The sequence below is a fragment of the Lactuca sativa genome, chromosome 8 (genome assembly GCF_002870075.4).
Source record: "Lactuca sativa cultivar Salinas chromosome 8, Lsat_Salinas_v11, whole genome shotgun sequence".
Taxonomy (NCBI): Eukaryota; Viridiplantae; Streptophyta; class Magnoliopsida; order Asterales; family Asteraceae; genus Lactuca; species Lactuca sativa.
In genome coordinates, this window is record NC_056630.2 from 93,198,548 (window position 1) to 93,216,928 (window position 18,381).

The following is an 18,381-nucleotide window of genomic DNA, read 5'->3' on the forward strand; positions in this document are numbered from 1 at the left end:
AAAAGTTTCAATTTTCCCCTTTAGGTTTTATAGTTTAAATTTGAACTCAAAAGTTTAGTTTTGAAATTTAAATAGTTGAAACCCTAATGCTTTGAAAAATGTTTCAAAACTTGCCCTCAAGTTTTGGAATTTAAATTTTGATTAAAAGTTTAATTTTTGATGCACATTTAAATTCTAAACCCTAATGTTTTGAAATGTTTCAAAACTTGTCCTCAAGTTTTGGAATTTAAAAGTTGATTAAAGGTTTAATTAGGAATGTTAAATTCTAAAACCCTAGTATTGTTTTTGAAAAGTTCATATCACACCCTTATGGTTTTATTAATTAATTAAGGTGTATAATTAAAAGAGGTTTAACAAATCCATAAAAGTTTAGGTTTACAATTTAATTGAAATAAAAGTATAATTGTTAAATTTGACCTCCTAGTATTTTAAAAGTGTAAAATACACCCTATACTATATATAACATTAAAAGTCTAACATTATATATATGTATGAGTAAAAGTCAGTCTTACCGCTAGTAGGCCTCATTCACGAAGCTGGTCTATAAGGGGTGTTTAAGGAAATTGCCTATAATATGGTGATTGAATGGGTATCCACTCTTACCCACCGCACTCTTGACTAGTGGAGGGTAGTTAGCCGAACGGGTAGGATATGACAAAACCTTCCATTATAAGTATAATGAAGTACAAAAGTAACTAAATGTTTTACAAATTCCCAATCTTAGTTACTTAGGCAAAAGTGAATTGATGCAATTCCATGAAATTACACTTTGTGCCCTTGCGAAGACGTTAATGGAGCGTGTGTGGTTAACCGACACACTAAATGGTTCTAAGAAAAGGTAGCAAAGGGTGACTCAATGTTTGTCATAGTTCGGTGGAGCGTGTGTGGTTTACCGGTACATCGAATAGGTGACTGTAACATGTGAGGGCACCATGTAAGTTTGCATGGTTATTCACACCCGCTTTGTGATCCTTGGCATCCCAGTCACAAACTAGAGGGGCATATCGAGATTTAAACATGCCATTGAAAAGTTCAATGAATCTCAAAGGATCTCGGATTTTTCATAGATTTAAAACTTAAATTTCTTTTTCGTTTTTAATGGTGGAAATTAGTGAATCGTCATTCACTTACCTTCAAATATTCTGCAACTAGATTACGGCATCCCTTTTCTAGGTTGTAGCATATTGTGTTGGGTCCTAGCCTTAGTATCTCATTTGGGTGATTTACTAAGGACTCAATCAATCAACTAACTTGAATTTGTTTTTCTCCCATTTTGTAGATGTCAAAGTACGACAACTATGGTCTTCTCAAATCCCGTAGAACAAGCATTCCACATGAAGATGATATTCCACGATTCGATCGAGGAACAAGAGATCATGCTTCACTTCTTCCACCTCCTCCAATTATTCTCCCTAACCCACAAGTTCGAAGACTTGAAAAGTTCAAACTCACTCAAGCCCTTTTGGCAAGTAAACATAAAGAAGGAAAGTCAGTGTGTGCACACGTCCTAGAGATGAAGTCACACATTGATAGATTAAGATGTTGGGATCCGTTGTCTGTGAGGAGATGGCTATTGATTGGGTTATTCAGTCACTTCCTAACTCATATAGTGAGTTCGTAAGAGAGTACTATATGATGAACTGCGACGTGACCCTTATAGATCTCACCTATATGCTTATTGCCGCTGAATCAGCAATGGTTTGGCACAATAGAAAAGCAAAGTTGATTGGTGAATTTGCCTTCAAGACCTCTATGGATATAGGCAATAGCAATGAAAGACATGCAATGATCGAATAGTTTTATCATAAGAGAAAGGCAATATCTGAAGTAGTTCCATGTCCTGTTCCAAAAGAGTCAACTTGCTTTTATTGCCAAGAGAAGGGGCATTGTAGACGAAGCTGCCCTATTTACTTAAGAGATCTAAGAGATGGGAGAGTCAAAACGTATGGCTCTGCTTTAGGTAAAAATCCATTGACTAACTCTTTTAAGCTTCTATTCTAGATTCTTAATACACAATGTGATAAGATTACAATTGATGTTTTGTAGGATCGAAGAAAAGAAAGGAAGCTTAAGGGAAGAAGTGAGCAGAATCTAACCGTGAAGAAATGGATTTCGATCGCATTACTTGAAGATTAGATTCTTGAGCTACTACTTAGAGTTAGAATTAGAAATATGAATGAGCATAGTTTTTCAATGAATTGCATTGTAAGGACAAATTTTTCCGCAATAAAATAAATTTTGATTTTATATTATTTATTTATCCTTGCAATGACATGCATGAAAATTGATGTTTGAAGGTTTCTAATATTAGCACGATGAATGAGAAATTCCATATTTGGAAATTAGACTAATTCATTGACAAAGTGTCAAGTGAAGGACTAGGAGATCGAGTACACAAAGTTGCGTGTTGATCAAGTCCACCATAAGAGTAACAAGATATTCGTCATGATTTACTAAAAATTTAGTAAATATGATTATACTTATAAGATTAAGTGTAATTCTAAATTGATTGAAAAAGTTTAAATCAATAGCATAACGAATAAGAAGAATCAAGTAGGCAGAAAGATAAAAGTTTCTCCATTCTAAGAAGAAGGGAGAGTACCTTTTATGCTTTATGATAGGTCTTAATGATTAAGAACCATATCCCAATTGATCCTCTAAGTGAGTCTTAGTACAATTGTATGTCTAAGAAGAGGAATCAAGAATTGAAGAAATGGTTAAATCAAGAAGTCAGTCATACTTCGTTCCAAAACAAGTCTTAGAGTTAAGATTGTGACATTGAGTGAAAAGTATTAAGAAGGTTTATAGCATTCATCAAATGTGGAAAGTTGTGATGTCTTGGATAAGACAAAGACCAACTAGGACCAATTTATGAAGTGTTTTGATAAAAACTACACTAACTCTTGAATATTTGTTTGTCAAGAAATGTTTATTGACAAGAGAATCTTATATGTCAAGGAGTCAGTGAGAGTCTCAATCAAAATAAACCTTATCGATCATCACTAGCACACGAGTTGAGGTTTACAACCTATCGTGTTGACACTATCTTGTTTCTATGCCGTTCCAATTGAGTTAATTATGCGTATGAGTCCTATGAGTTCTCATTTGAATGTATAAAAGGCAAGGACCTTGATAAATGAAAAGTACATTGATAGGAAAAGGTGAGCTGCTTAACTACTTGGAAGACATGGTGGGCAGCTGTGTTACCATAAGGCAAGAAGTCAAGATTAAGAAAGTTCAGTCCATATGAGTTTGAATTTGTCGTAAACTTTGGTTTTGACAAATTCACATGGATAGGAACACATACACCATTAAAATCTAAGTGTCATAAGATTCCCTCCTTCATGAAAATGACTGTAAGGAAATGCTTTCACTAAGAGAGATTTTAAAAAGATAGTGACTGTGAAAATCGGATTCTCGAATTCGATTATGGTTACGGTATCCCTTTCCATGATTCGAATTGTGAGATTTGGCAGTTAGTCTGAATTGATTAGACACACATATGAGCTATCTAAGGGAAATGTGTATAAGCTTAGATAAAGGATTATCAAAGCATTAGGTATTAGAAACATGAACTTAAGAAATTCAATAAGTATTGTTTTTCTGGAAGTTAAGCTGGTTTCTGAATACATGTCAAAGCTAGTGGGAGCATAAGTGTTGTGTTTATAATAATTATCATGATAGTGGGAGCATAAATGTTATGATTGCATGTATTGCAAGTTAGCAATATTAATTATAGAAAACAAAAGTCATACTTTGCAAAGTTGTAAAGGTTGAATAGTTGTTTTGCTATAATTAAGGGAGAGAATATTATGCTTCATTTTAAATGTAAAGGCTTAGGTTGTGGAATGTTAATAATTTAGTCAAGGAAACATAATGTGTTCTCAAATTTCGATTATGATTACGGCATTCCTCTTCATAGTTCGAATTTTGAGAAAGTAGCACATAAAATATTACGGCAGAAGATTGATAAAGTATCAAATCTTGAGAAGATTTTGGTGGGTATTTTTCCCTTTGTGAAGGAAGTAAAGAAGATTGAAGGTTCTTTGCTTGGTGAGAAGGTTATAGATCTAGAATCATCACCCTTGTTGCAAGCTTATTGAGGTATCAAGTTCAAAACTTGTCTTTTATATGTTTAGATCTCTTCATATCTTAGTTTTCATGCTTTTGGTCCCTTATTGGGTTGGTTTGAGGAGTTGGGATGTTTTAAGGACTTATTCTTTTAGATCTGAGCTTATTATGGATTCCTTAAGCATAAAGGTGCAAGATTTATGGGATTTTTGGTCACATGCATGCATTAAGTCACCTATTAAGTCCTTTTGAGCTTAAGAGCTTCATTTAGCCATGCATGAACGTAAAGTTAGCAACTTTACGTGATAATCCAGCTCAAGGATGTCAGATCTACGTTGTGGAGTAATGTCTTAAGGGATTAAGGGCTAAATGTGGAAGATGACTGAATGGGAGGAGTATGTTGGGCGTACAAGCCCTAAAGCATGTACGCTTGGGCGTACAGTTGAGTACGCTCTGTGTACTTAGTCAGTGGGCTTCACACATTTTGGGCTTTGGTTTAGGCCATTCTTTTGGGATTTGATGCTTAGGGCTTTGTGGGCCATCTGAATGCAATTGTTTTGGATTAGGAATGTTGTTGGACCTTGGGGCAAGGCACATATAAAGGTTTGGGCCCAATTTAGAAAACTGGGCCATGTATGGGCCTTAGGTGTTTATTTAGATTTTGGGCCTTTGGATTGTTGGTTTGGGCCTAGGTTTGTTTCATGTTGAGTAAAGGGTAAAAGGTCTTTTACCCTAGTTTGGGCACTTAGTGTGGACGAAATCCGATTATTGATGGATGATTATTTCGGTGATTGTAGCGCGGGGTTTTTAGTAGGGCAACAACCATAGATTCTTTATGTGAGATTCGACAGTGCGAGGTGAGTTCTCCTTACTATACTTTTGGGTCGAAGGCACCAAGGCCGACCTTTTGGATGATTATCCTGGTTTATCGCATGATAGTATGATGTAGTGGTCTGTGAGATCCGTGTTTTGATATTGAGTATGTTGCTATGCGATAGTGATATGTTAGATTTGCGTTATGGTATCGAGTATGTTGTTGTGTTGTAGTGATATGTTATATTTGTATGCTATAGTGATCTTTTAGATCTGTATTGTGGTATTGAGTATGCTGCTATGCATTAGTGATATGTTAGATCTGTATGACTGTATGTATATGCTAGCTAGGGTTTGATATGATATATGTTGATATGCAATAGTATGTTGGGTTGAGGCGCTCCTGTTGTGTGCTGAAGGCCGAGAGACCTAGGGCGTCCATGATAGACTGCAGGCCAGAGGGGCGTACCAGTCAGGCCGAAGGCTCGGAGAACATTCCAGATAGGCTGAAGGTCCGGTGAGGCATACCAGTCATGCTGAAGATTCTATGAGCATACCAGATAGACTGTAGGCCGGTGGGGCGTTCTAGTCAGACTGAAGGCTCTGTATGTATATTGTTTGTTGTTGTTATTATGATTATGTGTTGTGTTGGTACTTTGGGGGAAACTCACTAATTGTTGGCATACAGTTTCTGGTTATGTTTTAGGTACTTCAGAGGATCACGGGAATACAAAGGTGTGGCCGTACATATCCTCATGTTTAGGACTTATGATCTTGGGGAAAACTCTGATATTGGACATGTTTTGAAAGCTATGATGTAAACAATTTATGACTTGGGGTCGGTTTTAAAAGTTTAATTTTTTCATGATTTTTATGGATGTTATATAAAAGGTTTTTTGAACGGAAAAGTCCCTATATTTTAACATTTTGCCCAAATTAACGAAAAAGTCATTTTTTATATTCTAACAAGAAATTGATTTTCCCAAAATAATGAGACTTTTCTATTTATTTATTTTTTTTCAATTTTTTATGAATTTATTAAAAAAATTTCTCAAAATAATAAGACTTTTCTGCATAAAACTGCAAAAGGATATACAACTCTGTCATTGAACACGACAATCTATATTAAGATTGAGATCTTAGTGTTCTTCCCATTGTTTAGAACTTGGTTGACAAGGACTTGTCAAAACTTCTATATTAATAGGTACCATTCAATGAGTCGTTAATGTAAGCTAAGACATATTTGTTGTCAAACACACGAATAAAGATTTGATAGAACCTTGAAGTGTGGAACGTCATTAATGGCCATGGTTATGACCCTACAGGCTACTTGGCTTACAATGTTCATGACTCTTGGCTGGTTTTCATGTTCTCTTCCAAATGCGTCTAGTCGATGGATTAGCATACAACCACCCACTTTTGTTCCTTAGTTGAGTATTACTAAAACACAAAAATGAGATGGTAATCCGCTAAGCAGTTTAATAGTCATTTAGTTGCATACATTAGTTATATTTTAAAAGATTGTTACATAAGAAAATTGTTCAGTAAATAACCTATTATAGATTTATAATTTTATATAACATGTATATTGTGTTTATCACTATTTAAAAGTTTATTCTAGAATATATATATATTTTTTGTGATAAAAAGTCAAACCTCAATTCATAGGCGAGATAGAGGAAAAAAAGAAGGTTGACTCCTTCCCCCCTCATGCCCCTTCCTGGAAAAACCCTAATCCGCAAGAAACCATCGTGTCATTATTCTAACATTCAATTTGATCTGATTGTAATTCATATCGACAACCTGTAAGTGTAAGCATCAACGATGTCATCGGAGATCGAGGTTGTTGACGAAGTCCAAGAATCTAGAGATCGTGATGCTGCCACCGGGAACGGGAATGGAACGACAGAGGGAGGAGTAGATGAAGACAGTTTGAGGGACGATGTTTATACTGCAGCTGCGTATGGTGATTTGGAGAAGCTTCAGAGATTGGTGGAGTCGGAAGGTTGCTCCGTTTCACAGCCGGATAACCTCGGGTATTACGCTTTGCAATGGGCAGCCCTCAATAATCGTGCTGCTGCTGCCCAATACATCATTCAGGTTTTTCTTAACACTCACTAATCACAATTTTATCTTTGTTCTACATAGATGTATATACGCTGGTTAGATGATTCATATACTTATGTTTTGCTTCATCATCTACTTCATTTCTAAGAGTATCTAACTCTATCTACCACATGTGAGATCCTTATGATAAACAGTAGTTATTGTGCGTTGTTCAGGTTCAGATTTGGAAACTATTGCTCTCTCCTTCCACACAATACGCTTCGACTTTAGATATCAAACAAGTTGCTGCCTTTTGTTGGAATCCTCACATATATCAAAAAAAAGTTATTTGAACAGAACTGACTTTAACCAACTTGTTTGAAACATTGAGTTGCTGAAGCCTGAATATGTTCATGTTGAGAGTATATCTTGTCTTTTTTATATTTTTTTTATTATTATGCTGAAACAAGTAATACTTTAACATCTGATAATGGAGCAACACATTTCTTCTATCTCTTATATACTCAATGTATGATTCTAGGGTTCTTTCTTTCATCTTTCTTGTATTAGACCAAAACCACCAATCCACCATATATGTAACATTTACAGTTGAGTATTCAACTGTGAATCCAACTATTACATATGTGGTAGTTATTTATTTATTTATTTATAAAATCTGCAGCATGGTGGAGATATAAATGCTACAGATCTTACTGGACAAACAGCATTACACTGGAGTGCTGTCCGAGGAGCCATTCAAGTTGCAGAGCTTTTACTTCATGAAGGTGCTCAGATTAATGCTGCTGATGTGTATGGATATCAGGTTTGTATCTTCTTATCACATTATTCAAAAACAAAATTCAAATATTAATAAATAAATCTTACACCTAATCATTCACTATAATTTTGGTTTCCTCTTACAGACAACCCATGTTGCTGCTCAATATGGTCAAACAGCCTTGCTTTATCACATTGTCACAAAATGGAATGCAGACCCTGATCTTCCTGATAATGACGGAAGAAGCCCCTTGCATTGGTACACTAAATTGGATGCTTTACATTTAACATTTCTTCTGACACTTGACACGAGGGTATTTACGTCATTTTGCAGGGCTGCATATAAAGGCTTTGCAGACTGTATCCGACTTCTTCTATTTCTTGATGCATACAGAGGTCGCCAAGACAAAGAAGGTATGATTATTATAGCAAATGAAAGTTAATTAAATTATTTTTTTTCATAAAATAAATAATAATATTATTATTATAGGTTGTACACCTCTTCATTGGGCTGCTATAAGGGGAAACTTAGAGGCATGTACAGTGCTTGTGCAAGCAGGAAAGAAAGAGGATTTAATGGTGACTGACAACACTGGTCTCACACCAGCACAGCTCGCATCTGATAAAAACCATCGACAAGTTGCTTTTTTCCTTGTAAGGGTATTTTTGTAAATACACATATTTTTTTTACTACTTTCTATTTTTAATAACTTTTTAAAATGTGATTTTATTAGGGTAATGCTAGGAGGATGTTGGATAAACGTTGGGATGGAAACAGTACAATAGGGAAACTTTCAAAACTAGGATTAGCACCAGCACTTTTATGTGTAATATTTGTGCTAATTTTGACCTATATTAATTCTGTCATTATGGGTATTTTTCTAATCTTTTAATACTATATATTTTATATTTTATAACTTAAAGTTGATGAAACCTTATCAGTTTTTTTTATAAATTTGCAGCTCCAAATTTGCCTAAAATGACAGCTGTTTCTGCATTAATTGCATGGATTGCTGTACTATTGGCAAGTGCAGGATTGGTATTGTTTTATCGGTGTAGTTGGTATGTCTTATACTTAAATTTAATTATTTATCTTTTTTTATTTTTTGGATATTTAATTTTAATATTTCGACTTATGGATGGTTTATTGGTTTTTGTAGCAAAGATCCAGGTTATGTTAAAACAAACAGACACGATTCACAAAGTATGAAAGATGATGTAAGTCATTTGTTGATTTTTTTTATATAGCTATAAATTCTTTATTAATATTGGATGCTTTTTTTTTTTAATTATTATTTCTTTTCTTTGTATTGTTTAGGAGCCTTTACTGAAGATTGAGCTTGGTGATCCTGCATTGCTAGCTGGTAACTGGTCTCAACTTTGTGCAACTTGTAAGGTAAATGCTGCAGTATAAAAACAAATAATAATAACCACATACTTCTATTAATTTCTTTACTATTTTTTATTTTTAATATAAGGTTTTTTTTTTTTTTTTTTGTTGACTTATTTATTAGATTGTACGACCTGTTCGATCGAAGCATTGTTCAACATGTGACCGATGTGTTGAGCAATTTGACCATCATTGCCCCTGGGTGTCTAATTGCATTGGGAAGGTTTGTTTTTGTTCATATTTCCATTTTCTAGTAATATAAATTAAATTTCATAACAATATGTTTCAATTTTTTTTTTCATGAAACAGAAGAATAAAAGGGATTTCTTGGGCTTCCTGGTTCTTGAAGTTTTTGCCATGCTGATAACTGGCACAGTTGCTCTTACAAGTATTGCTCTCTCATTTCCTAGTCTTTGGTTTGACGATGGAATCGGAATTCAAGATTCCATTCCATGGGTGTGTTTGATTTGATGATGGAATCGGAATTCAATGCGTTGGAAAATCCTTCAAGTTACATTTTTGATGGATTTCACAACATGTCTATGGGAGACCGGAAGGAATTCAATTCAATTCAATTCTTCCTTTTTTATTAAAAGACCAAAATACCCTTACATTGAAATAAATCAAAATGAAAAATCCAATCATACTTTTTCTCAATAAACCAAAAATATCTAAATATAAATAAAACCACCATTGAGTTGTATTCCATTTCTTGCGAACCAAACACGTGTCAGATTCCAATTCCTTTGTCAGATTCCAATTCCTTTGACAGATTCCATTCCTTGGAAAAACATTTTACAAATTAATGATTTATTGCAGGAGTTTTAACCGACCCAATGGCTCCATCTACTTTTGGAGCATGGCTAAACCATGCTGGAAACCAGCACATGGGTGCTCTAATATTCATAATTTCAGATGGTTTTCTCTTCATGGGTGTTGCAGCCTTAACATCTATGCAAATCTCTCAGGTATATTTTCTGATTTTTCATTCTCATATTATATAAAAATTTATAAAAAAAAAAACAAGTATGAATTTTGAATTTTCATCGTGTTTGTAGGTTGGTAGAAATATAACCACAAATGAAATGGCAAACATGATGCGGTATAGCTACTTAAGAGGACCCGGGGGTCGATTTAGAAACCCGTATGATCATGGATGCAAGAAAAACTGTTGGGATTTATTTGTGAATGGTTACAATGAAGACATTGAGTTGATTGAAGAAGTAGCTCATCGATCGGAGGAGATTAATATGATGCCTATGACAAGAAATTTGGACCAACAAAATGGGAATGGAAATGAGCATTCCATTGATGTGAATAACAACTTGAATTCACATGTTCATTCTTCTAATTGTTCGCATGGGAATCAAGGGAAAAGTAAAACCGATTCTGGCCCGTTAGGGTTGGGGTTAGGGTTAGGGCGAAATTCACGGGCATGATTTTTTTTTTTTATATGGTTTGGAGACATGGATATGCTGTATCATTATTTGATGTTATTTTATGTTCATAAGATACAATCCAAGTTTTGTAGATTGATTCATTTGCATTTGTGCCTTTTCTTTTTAATTTGTACAGTGATTAGTTATATTGAAAAATTACATCGGTTTCTGAAACTTACTTTCAAGAGGTTTAACAACTCATGTTTTTTTGTTTTATTTTATATAATACTAGGCGTGAAACCCGTGTATTACACGGGTTAATTTAAAAAAAGATTAAACATTAAAGTGTAAACAAAAAATATTTTTTAATGTAACTTTAAAACAAAAAATGAGGAAACGTATTTATTGTAATTTAATATAATATATATGATGTTTAATACTTTACATATATAAGTATATGATTTTAATTTGAAAAATTGAAACAAACAAAAAACTGACAAGTGGATAATATTTATTTAAAAAATACAACAAAATGATAAGTATCAAAACTCATGGGAGATTGACATGTGACAAAAAGATCTTCAATTATTAAGGAGGATAAGTGACGTTACCTGTTTGACTAATGAGTTGATAATGTTTCGATTGTGATATGCCTATAAGGTCACTATATATATATATATATATATATATATATATATATATATATATATATATATATATATATATATATATATATATATATATATATATATATATATATAAACAACTTTATAAAATAATAATCAAAGATTTAGTTGTTCCACCTACGTATCTCAGAATTGCATAGCCAGCCAGAGATGTAACTACTAAAGTTTAAATTTCTTTCAGTTGTTTTAAAATTTGTAGGATATATAAATCGATGATAAAGTTTGATGTATAAGATGGGTTCAACTTGTTAATATATATGCATGATCATAATTTTGTCGATTTGAGCCAATCAGAATTGCATAGCCAACCAGAGAGTATAGTGTACTAGTACAACGGGAGCGACTCAAGGTAGACCAAGTTTTTACAGTCACGGTCCATGTTACCGTGTATGATTGGTTCGACTCACTTGGGAACCCTAATAATATAGCTGTGTTTGTAGAATGACTTTAGGGGAATCCTAGGGGTAAATTAGGGTTCTAAGAAAGCTTTGTAAGGTATTTACGTCATTCATATCAAGAACTTTGATCTTAAGCCCTAACATGCTATCATAGCACCATTATTCATCCATGTGAGCATAGGGGAGCTAGATTGGTCCTTATTATTATATTTTTTGGTAGAGTTTGGGCCTACACCCGAAGAAGTGCACCCCAATGTAACTTGTTACACTCAACTCCTTAGGCTTGAGGGTGTGGATGCGGTAGCACCCAATTTTTGCCACGATGGCAGTGGAGAACACCCCCCACTCTGCGGTAAGGGAGTGCAGTTCCTCTCTCTTCACTTAAAAATTGCCGCACATTCTCTCTTCTTCTCTTCTCTCTTCAATTCTTTCCCTCCTCTTCTCATCTCTCTCTCTCTCTACCAAGGTTCTCACACCTAGTGTGTGGTAAAGAACCACATTGTGTGTGATATAATTGACATAACATCTATGTGGCGACTACGTAGTAAAGGAGAGAGTGTGGTTCTTGTGGCACCACACCATCCAGCCTTATGGTTATTCTATATTGCTTGTATGGTTGAAATGGACAATCTAATGATTAGAAATGTTTTCAATGTTATTATTTATTTCTAGGGCTTATTTCGTTAACATTTTACATTTAGCCTTTTTTTTCGTTTTAGACTTGGAACTTTTTGTTTTCAAAAAAACCCAACTTTTACCTATTACGTGTCATTTCATTCTTGAATCTAGTTATCAACGAGTAACCCTATTGGGCTTATTTCATAAAGACCCTATATTTTGTCTTTCTTTTTCCTATTTTAGACCTATTTTTTTTCAAAATAAACCAACTTTTATCTATTATTTGTTATTTCATTAATGAAGCAGATTATCAACAAGTAACCATATATCCTCCAAACTCATGTGCGTCCTAAGCATTGACGGATGAACTTCGTACCAAAATCTGGTTAAACTTGCACATAAATTATTAAGGAAGGATCTTGAACCACTCAACTGTTTTCTCGTTGTCATTGTCGCCGTTTACTACCATACAAGTGGATTGTTTTTATGTCAAAAGAAATATGCTATGGAAATACTAGAATGAGCTAGAATGTCATCTTGTAAACCTACTCCCACTCCCAACGATGCAAAGGAAAAGTTAGTACCAAGGATGTACAACCTTACTCTAACCAAACTCTATATCATAACCTTGTTTTCTATTCCAACCCCCCAAGTAAAGAACTGTTACAAATAATGAAGAAACTAGTAGATTTAAAAATGAATCAACGTAAAATAAACCAAAATTTATATCGGAATATTCGGTTTGATAACCTGCTACTAATTCTTCTTCTGCTTCTAGTAAATCAAAGGGTAATCGTTCACACTTGGCTAGGGAAGAAATTAGAAAAACTAGAAAGCCTATAGGTTGACGCCACAAATTCCATCCCCGAAAACCATATTTTGACTGCGCTTCAACTATATCAACTGTACTTGAATTGTTAGATAATATAGTGGATGATAACATCACTATTCCCATCCCTATTCCAGAACCGTACATGAGAATACATCTACAACCAACAATATATCTCATATTCAACATATATATATATATATATATATATATATATATATATATATATATATATGCTTCCACATGTATGCACCTTGTGAATCCCATATGATAGATTTAAAGTGTGTACTACACTATGTTTAAGGTCCTCTTGATTATATTTTTACTCTTTATAGTACCCCTTCCACACGTCTTACTGCATATAGCAATGCTCATTGTCCCGAATTCGATTCAGAACCTTCTTCAATATAGAGTAGGAGTAGATTTGCAAGATGACATTCAGCTTCCCGTAATTCCATAACATATTTCTTTTGACATAAAAACAATCCAATTGTATGGAAAGAAACAATGACAATGAGAAAATAGCCGAGAGGCCCAAGATTCTATATTACAAATTTATATGCAAGTTTAGCCATGATTTTAGTAGAATGTGACCCTTGAATGCCTAATACACATATGAGTTATGGGGATATATGTAGCACTTGGTTCTTGGTACGTATTCTTTTATTAATATTTTTGCATTTTGGCCTTGGACTTGGCGAGTTGAAGGACCAACTCGCCGAGTAGAAGTGGGATGAGACGCGGGGTTTAAGTAGTGGACTCGACGAGTCGGGTCCCAGACTTGGTGAGTAGGCCCTGTCTGGACAAAAACCCTAACCCGAGGGTTTGCACCCTATTTAAACACCTTAACTCGGCCTCCTTCGTCCCATTTGCTCCCAGAAGACCCCCATAGCAAACCCTAGCCGTTATTGAAGCAATCTAAGGCATTTGGAGTGATTTTGGTACTTTTGTGACCCAAGGAAGGAAGGAAAAGCTTAAAGGATCAAGAGGAGGCTAGAAGGATCCGATTTTGAGCATCATTTGCAGTATTCAGAAGGTATAAAGTCTACACCTTGTTTGTTCTTTTGATAGATCCCATTTTGTGGAGTTTTAGGGCTTTTCTAAGCCATTTTGGTCACCAACCATGATTGCAAGCATGGTTAGGGGTTGATGTTTCAGATCTAGGCCCTTAGAGGGGTTACAAGGCAGAAAGGAGTGGCTCTTGCACTCAAAGAAGGCCCCATGCATTGTAAGAGATTGTTTTAGGACCTTTTAAGCTCAAAGTCTCATGCAAACACGTAAAGGTTGTAACTTTATGTGCTAGATCGATTGTAGAAGCATAGATCTATCTTTTGATCAAGGATTGTACATCAGAAATCGAAGATTTAGTGAGAGGATGTGACCAACTCGACGAGTCCATTCTTGGACTCGACGAGTCCAAGGTTTCTGTCCCATCAGTTGAGGGTCATAAGGACCCAGTTGAGTGTGGAAAGGTTTTAGGGGGTCCCGGGGAGTGACCCAACGTTCTGGACTAAGCCTTTGTTCTAGAAGTTCATGGGACTCGGCGAGTGCAAGAGCAGACTCGACGAGTCCAAGGCAATCTTCTTAAGGATGAAGATGAACTCGACGAGTTGTTCATACAACTCAACGATTCAAGGACAGCACCTGTGTATCAGTTGAAGGTGAACTTGACGAGTTGTTCATACAACTCGGCGAGTCGGATGAGGATTCAGTCGATGTTCATTAAGAAGGAAAACTCCTCGAGTCATTGCCTAACTCGACGAGTAGAGACGGGTATAAGGAAAAATGGAAGGATAGGGACTCGGCGAGTTGGCGAGCCAACTCGGCGAGTCAGGTCAACTAGAAGTTGAATTTGACTTTGATTTTGGTCAGGGGTAAAATAGTCATTTTACCCTAAGAACAGTTAGCAGTGTATGACTAAGTGTTTTGTGGGAATTATAGCCGGAGGATTTCCGGAGCAGCAGTGGCAGCAGTCAGAAGATTCATGCACAGATCAGCAACTACTACGAGGTGAGTTACCTTCCAGTAGCGGTGGGTCTATGGCCACAATGCCGGCCCACCAGTAGGAGTTTTATGATTAGATGATTGTCTTTGTGATATCATCTAGGTTGCTACTACCTGATATGTTATATGCTGGCATGATATGTTAAATGCGATAGTAGTAGAGTTCGGTTGTTAGGACCGAAGGGTAGGTCAGACACCCCATATATATCTGACAGTATGTGATGATATGTTTATATGCTGGCATGATATGTTATATGTGATAGTGGTAGTAGGAGGGGAATAGTCCCCAAGTTCGGTTGTTAGGACCGAAGGGTAGTTCGGACACCCCAGATATGTCTGATAGTATGTTTATGTTATGATATACGTGACAACAACAGTAGGGGTGGATTAGTCCCCGAGGGTTGTGTAACGTCCCGTCTCTGGTATGTTGTCTTCATGTTTATTATTTTGAAGTTTTCCAGAGGGACTCGACGAGTCTATAGCCCGACTCGTCGAGTGGAGACGGGATTTCGAGCACGTGTAAGTCGGCGACTCGACGAGTCCATATTCGGGACTTGGCGAGTCTGCCTGTCTGGAAGAAACCCTAAATCCTCGGATTTGCTCACTATTTAAGCAATGATATGTGCCCCAAACTCGCATCCTTCACCCTCAGAGGGAGCCTGTGAGCAACCCTAAACCATTCCTTGGTTGACTAAGTGTTTTGTGTGGATTTTTGAAGGCTTGAAGAAGAAAAAGAAGAAAGGGCCAAAAAGAAGAGGTAGAGCCAAGATCCAAGGTCAAAATCAAAGTTCATTGAGGTATTTCTCGGAATCATTCTGTTTTGTGCTTAGAACCTCCATTGGAACACCTCTAAGGCTAGTTTAATGTATTTTTCCAAGCTTTATAGTTGTATGGATGCCTTGGTGGGTCGAGATATCCCTAGATTTGTTCATTTAGGAGTTGTAGAGCCCTGATCTATTGCCTTTTTGAAGTTGCTTTGCATGAGAACCCTAGATCTAGCATTTATTATGCTTTTTGAGCCTTTTAACCTTCATGGATGCTGATAGGCACGTAAAGATAGAATCTTTACGTGTTAATCGATCCTAAGGAGCCCAGATCTACAAGTTATATGTGTTGGATTCAAGCAGAATCGAGTTTATAGTAACTGCATGCATGCGACTCGGCGAGTCATTCTTAGGACTCGGCGTGTCGAGCCGCGAGTCCCCAATTTTTCCCCCTTAATTGAGTGATTCTGAGTGGGGACCAGTGAGTAGTGGAATGAACTCAGTGAGCCGGAGTCAGACTCAATAATGGAGGGACTCGACGAGTTGTTCATACAACTCGGTGAGTCCAAGGCAATCTCCTTAGTTCAAGAACAACTCGTCGAGTTGTTCATACAACTCGGTGAGTAGGATGCAGATAGCCTGAGTTCTAGAATCTAAAGGGAACTCGTCGAGTTGATGCCATACTCGACGAGTAGCAGCGAACAGGGTTGAGAAGTGAGAGTAGGGACTCGGCGAGTTGGCGGCCCAACTCGGCGAGTCAGGTCAACTATAAGTTGACTTTGACCGGGAGAGTTGACTTTAGCCGGGGGTAAAAGAGTCACTTTTACCCCAATACAGTTATTAGTATTTGATTGAGTGTGTTTGTGGAATTGTAGCCGGGGAGATACCGGAGCAGCAGCAGATAGCTTCCAAAGCCATACACTCAGCAGCCAGTTCACGAGGTGAGTTTCCTTCAAGTAGGAACGGGTCTAAGGCCACAATGCCGGCCCGTTTAGCTAGCAGTAGTTTCCGGACCTGGGTCCAATGCAGTAGTTAGTATGTTTGACGCCTTCGTGGCTCAGACAGGTTTGTGTGTTATGTGTTCCTGATGGGTTTTTGGTCATAAGAACATCCTATGTGCTCATACAAACCCTAATGCTTGGATCTAGGTTTCTCTATTGTACATGCAAGTTATCCAAGACTATAAACCCTAATTCTAGCTTACAAGTAATCATATTAACATAAGAATGGGTTTAAGATATTACCTTGATTGTTATGTAGCAATAACAATCCCAAATCCTTCTTGTATTGACTTTAGAAAGCTTAGAGTCACAAATGTCACTCCTCTAATGGTTCACAAACACCAAGAGCAAGAGGATGAAGAGGAGAGGTGAAGGAGGCTGCCCAAAACGTGTACAAACCCTAGAAGAAGTCTTCTTTTCGTTTTTGGGGCATAAGGGCACTATATATAGTGAGGCTATTAGGGTTATCTAACAAGGAAACCCTAATTTGGATGCTTAAGCCCTAAGCAATCCATGGACTCCTTTCCTTAAAGGCCTTGGACGATTTCTAATGGGTTTCCCCATAGAATTCGTCCACTCCTCAATATAAGGCAATCCATAGCCCAAATTGCAATTATCTTATAATTACAATTCCAGTCCCTTAAGATTAATTAATCTCTTTTAGTCACAAACTTAATTTTTATTAATTCTTGACTAATATTAATTAAACAATATGATTTCTCCTTTAATATATTAATCAATCATATTTAATCATATATGTACATAATTCATTCCATCAAGTTGCTTTGGTGAAGACAACCCAAAAGGACCATGCACCATCGGGTCAAGTACATACCAAAATAGTTATGGACTTAGACACTAATCCAACAGTTCCGGGTTATGGCCCAAAGCAGTATGCAGTATGTGTTGTTGTGTTAGTGATATGTTTATGCTATGCTATGTTCAGTAGTTCTGGACTTCTGTCCGATGCAGTCAGTTCCGGACTTCGTTCCGATGCAGTGAGTTCCGGATTTCGGTCTGATGCAGGAGGCAAGGCCTCAGTAGTTCCAGACTTCTGTCCGATGCAGAGGGCAAGGCCCTGGTTAGTTCCGGACTTCGGTCCGATGCAGAGGGCAAGGCCCTGGTTAGTTCCGGACTCCGGTCCGATGCAGTTTCTAGATTTGGGTCCGATGCAGTGGGCAAGGCCCAATAATTGTTATATGTTTGTATGGTATAAGGTAATTTGGGGGAGCTCACTAAGCTTCGTGCTTACAGTTTCAGTTTTGGTTTCAAGTACTTCCGCAAGTAAAGGGAAGAGTTCGGGATGATGGCATCGCACACACCATAGCTTCAGTTTTTGTCCTGGGAGATTGTTTTGATACTTAGTTTGATTTGATACAGTTGTATCACGACATTTTATTATGGTTTGAGATAATTGACGTATGGATTTATGATATGATGTTCATCATATGATTTTATTATATTAAAAAAAAAATTTGAGTTGTATTTTGGGATGTTTCAAGTTGGTATCAGAGCCTTGGTTTGAGGGATTCAGATACACTCTCGGGTGTGTCTGAACTCAAACTAAGGGAAAGATAAAAAGATTTTCAAAAGGAAAGTGTTTTC

At 36.5% G+C, this 18,381-nt stretch overlaps 1 protein-coding gene across 1 annotated transcript; it reads left to right on the forward strand.

The window, feature by feature from the left end:
- The first annotated feature begins 6,538 nt into the window (after positions 1–6,538).
- LOC111908363 (protein S-acyltransferase 24) lies at positions 6,539–10,714 on the forward strand. The gene is made up of 13 exons (XM_023904186.3): positions 6,539–6,984; positions 7,613–7,753; positions 7,854–7,966; positions 8,042–8,121; positions 8,198–8,361; positions 8,442–8,580; positions 8,670–8,769; positions 8,868–8,925; positions 9,026–9,103; positions 9,222–9,320; positions 9,407–9,485; positions 9,917–10,065; positions 10,156–10,714. The coding sequence occupies exons 1-13, from the start codon at positions 6,709–6,711 to the stop codon at positions 10,534–10,536; spliced, it is 1,857 nt and encodes a 618-aa protein (XP_023759954.1). The 5' UTR covers positions 6,539–6,708; the 3' UTR covers positions 10,537–10,714.
- The last annotated feature ends 7,667 nt before the right edge of the window (positions 10,715–18,381 follow it).

Excerpts from the sequence above, each read along its gene's own strand:
- LOC111908363 (XM_023904186.3), top strand. The coding sequence starts at position 6,709 with ATGTCATCGGAGATCGAGGTTGTTGACGAAGTCCAAGAATCTAGAGAT. Across the intron at positions 8,581-8,669 it reads TATTAATTCTGTCATTATGG|CTCCAAATTTGCCTAAAATG; the intron begins GTATTTTTCTAA and ends ATAAATTTGCAG. Across the intron at positions 8,926-9,025 it reads CACAAAGTATGAAAGATGAT|GAGCCTTTACTGAAGATTGA; the intron begins GTAAGTCATTTG and ends TGTATTGTTTAG.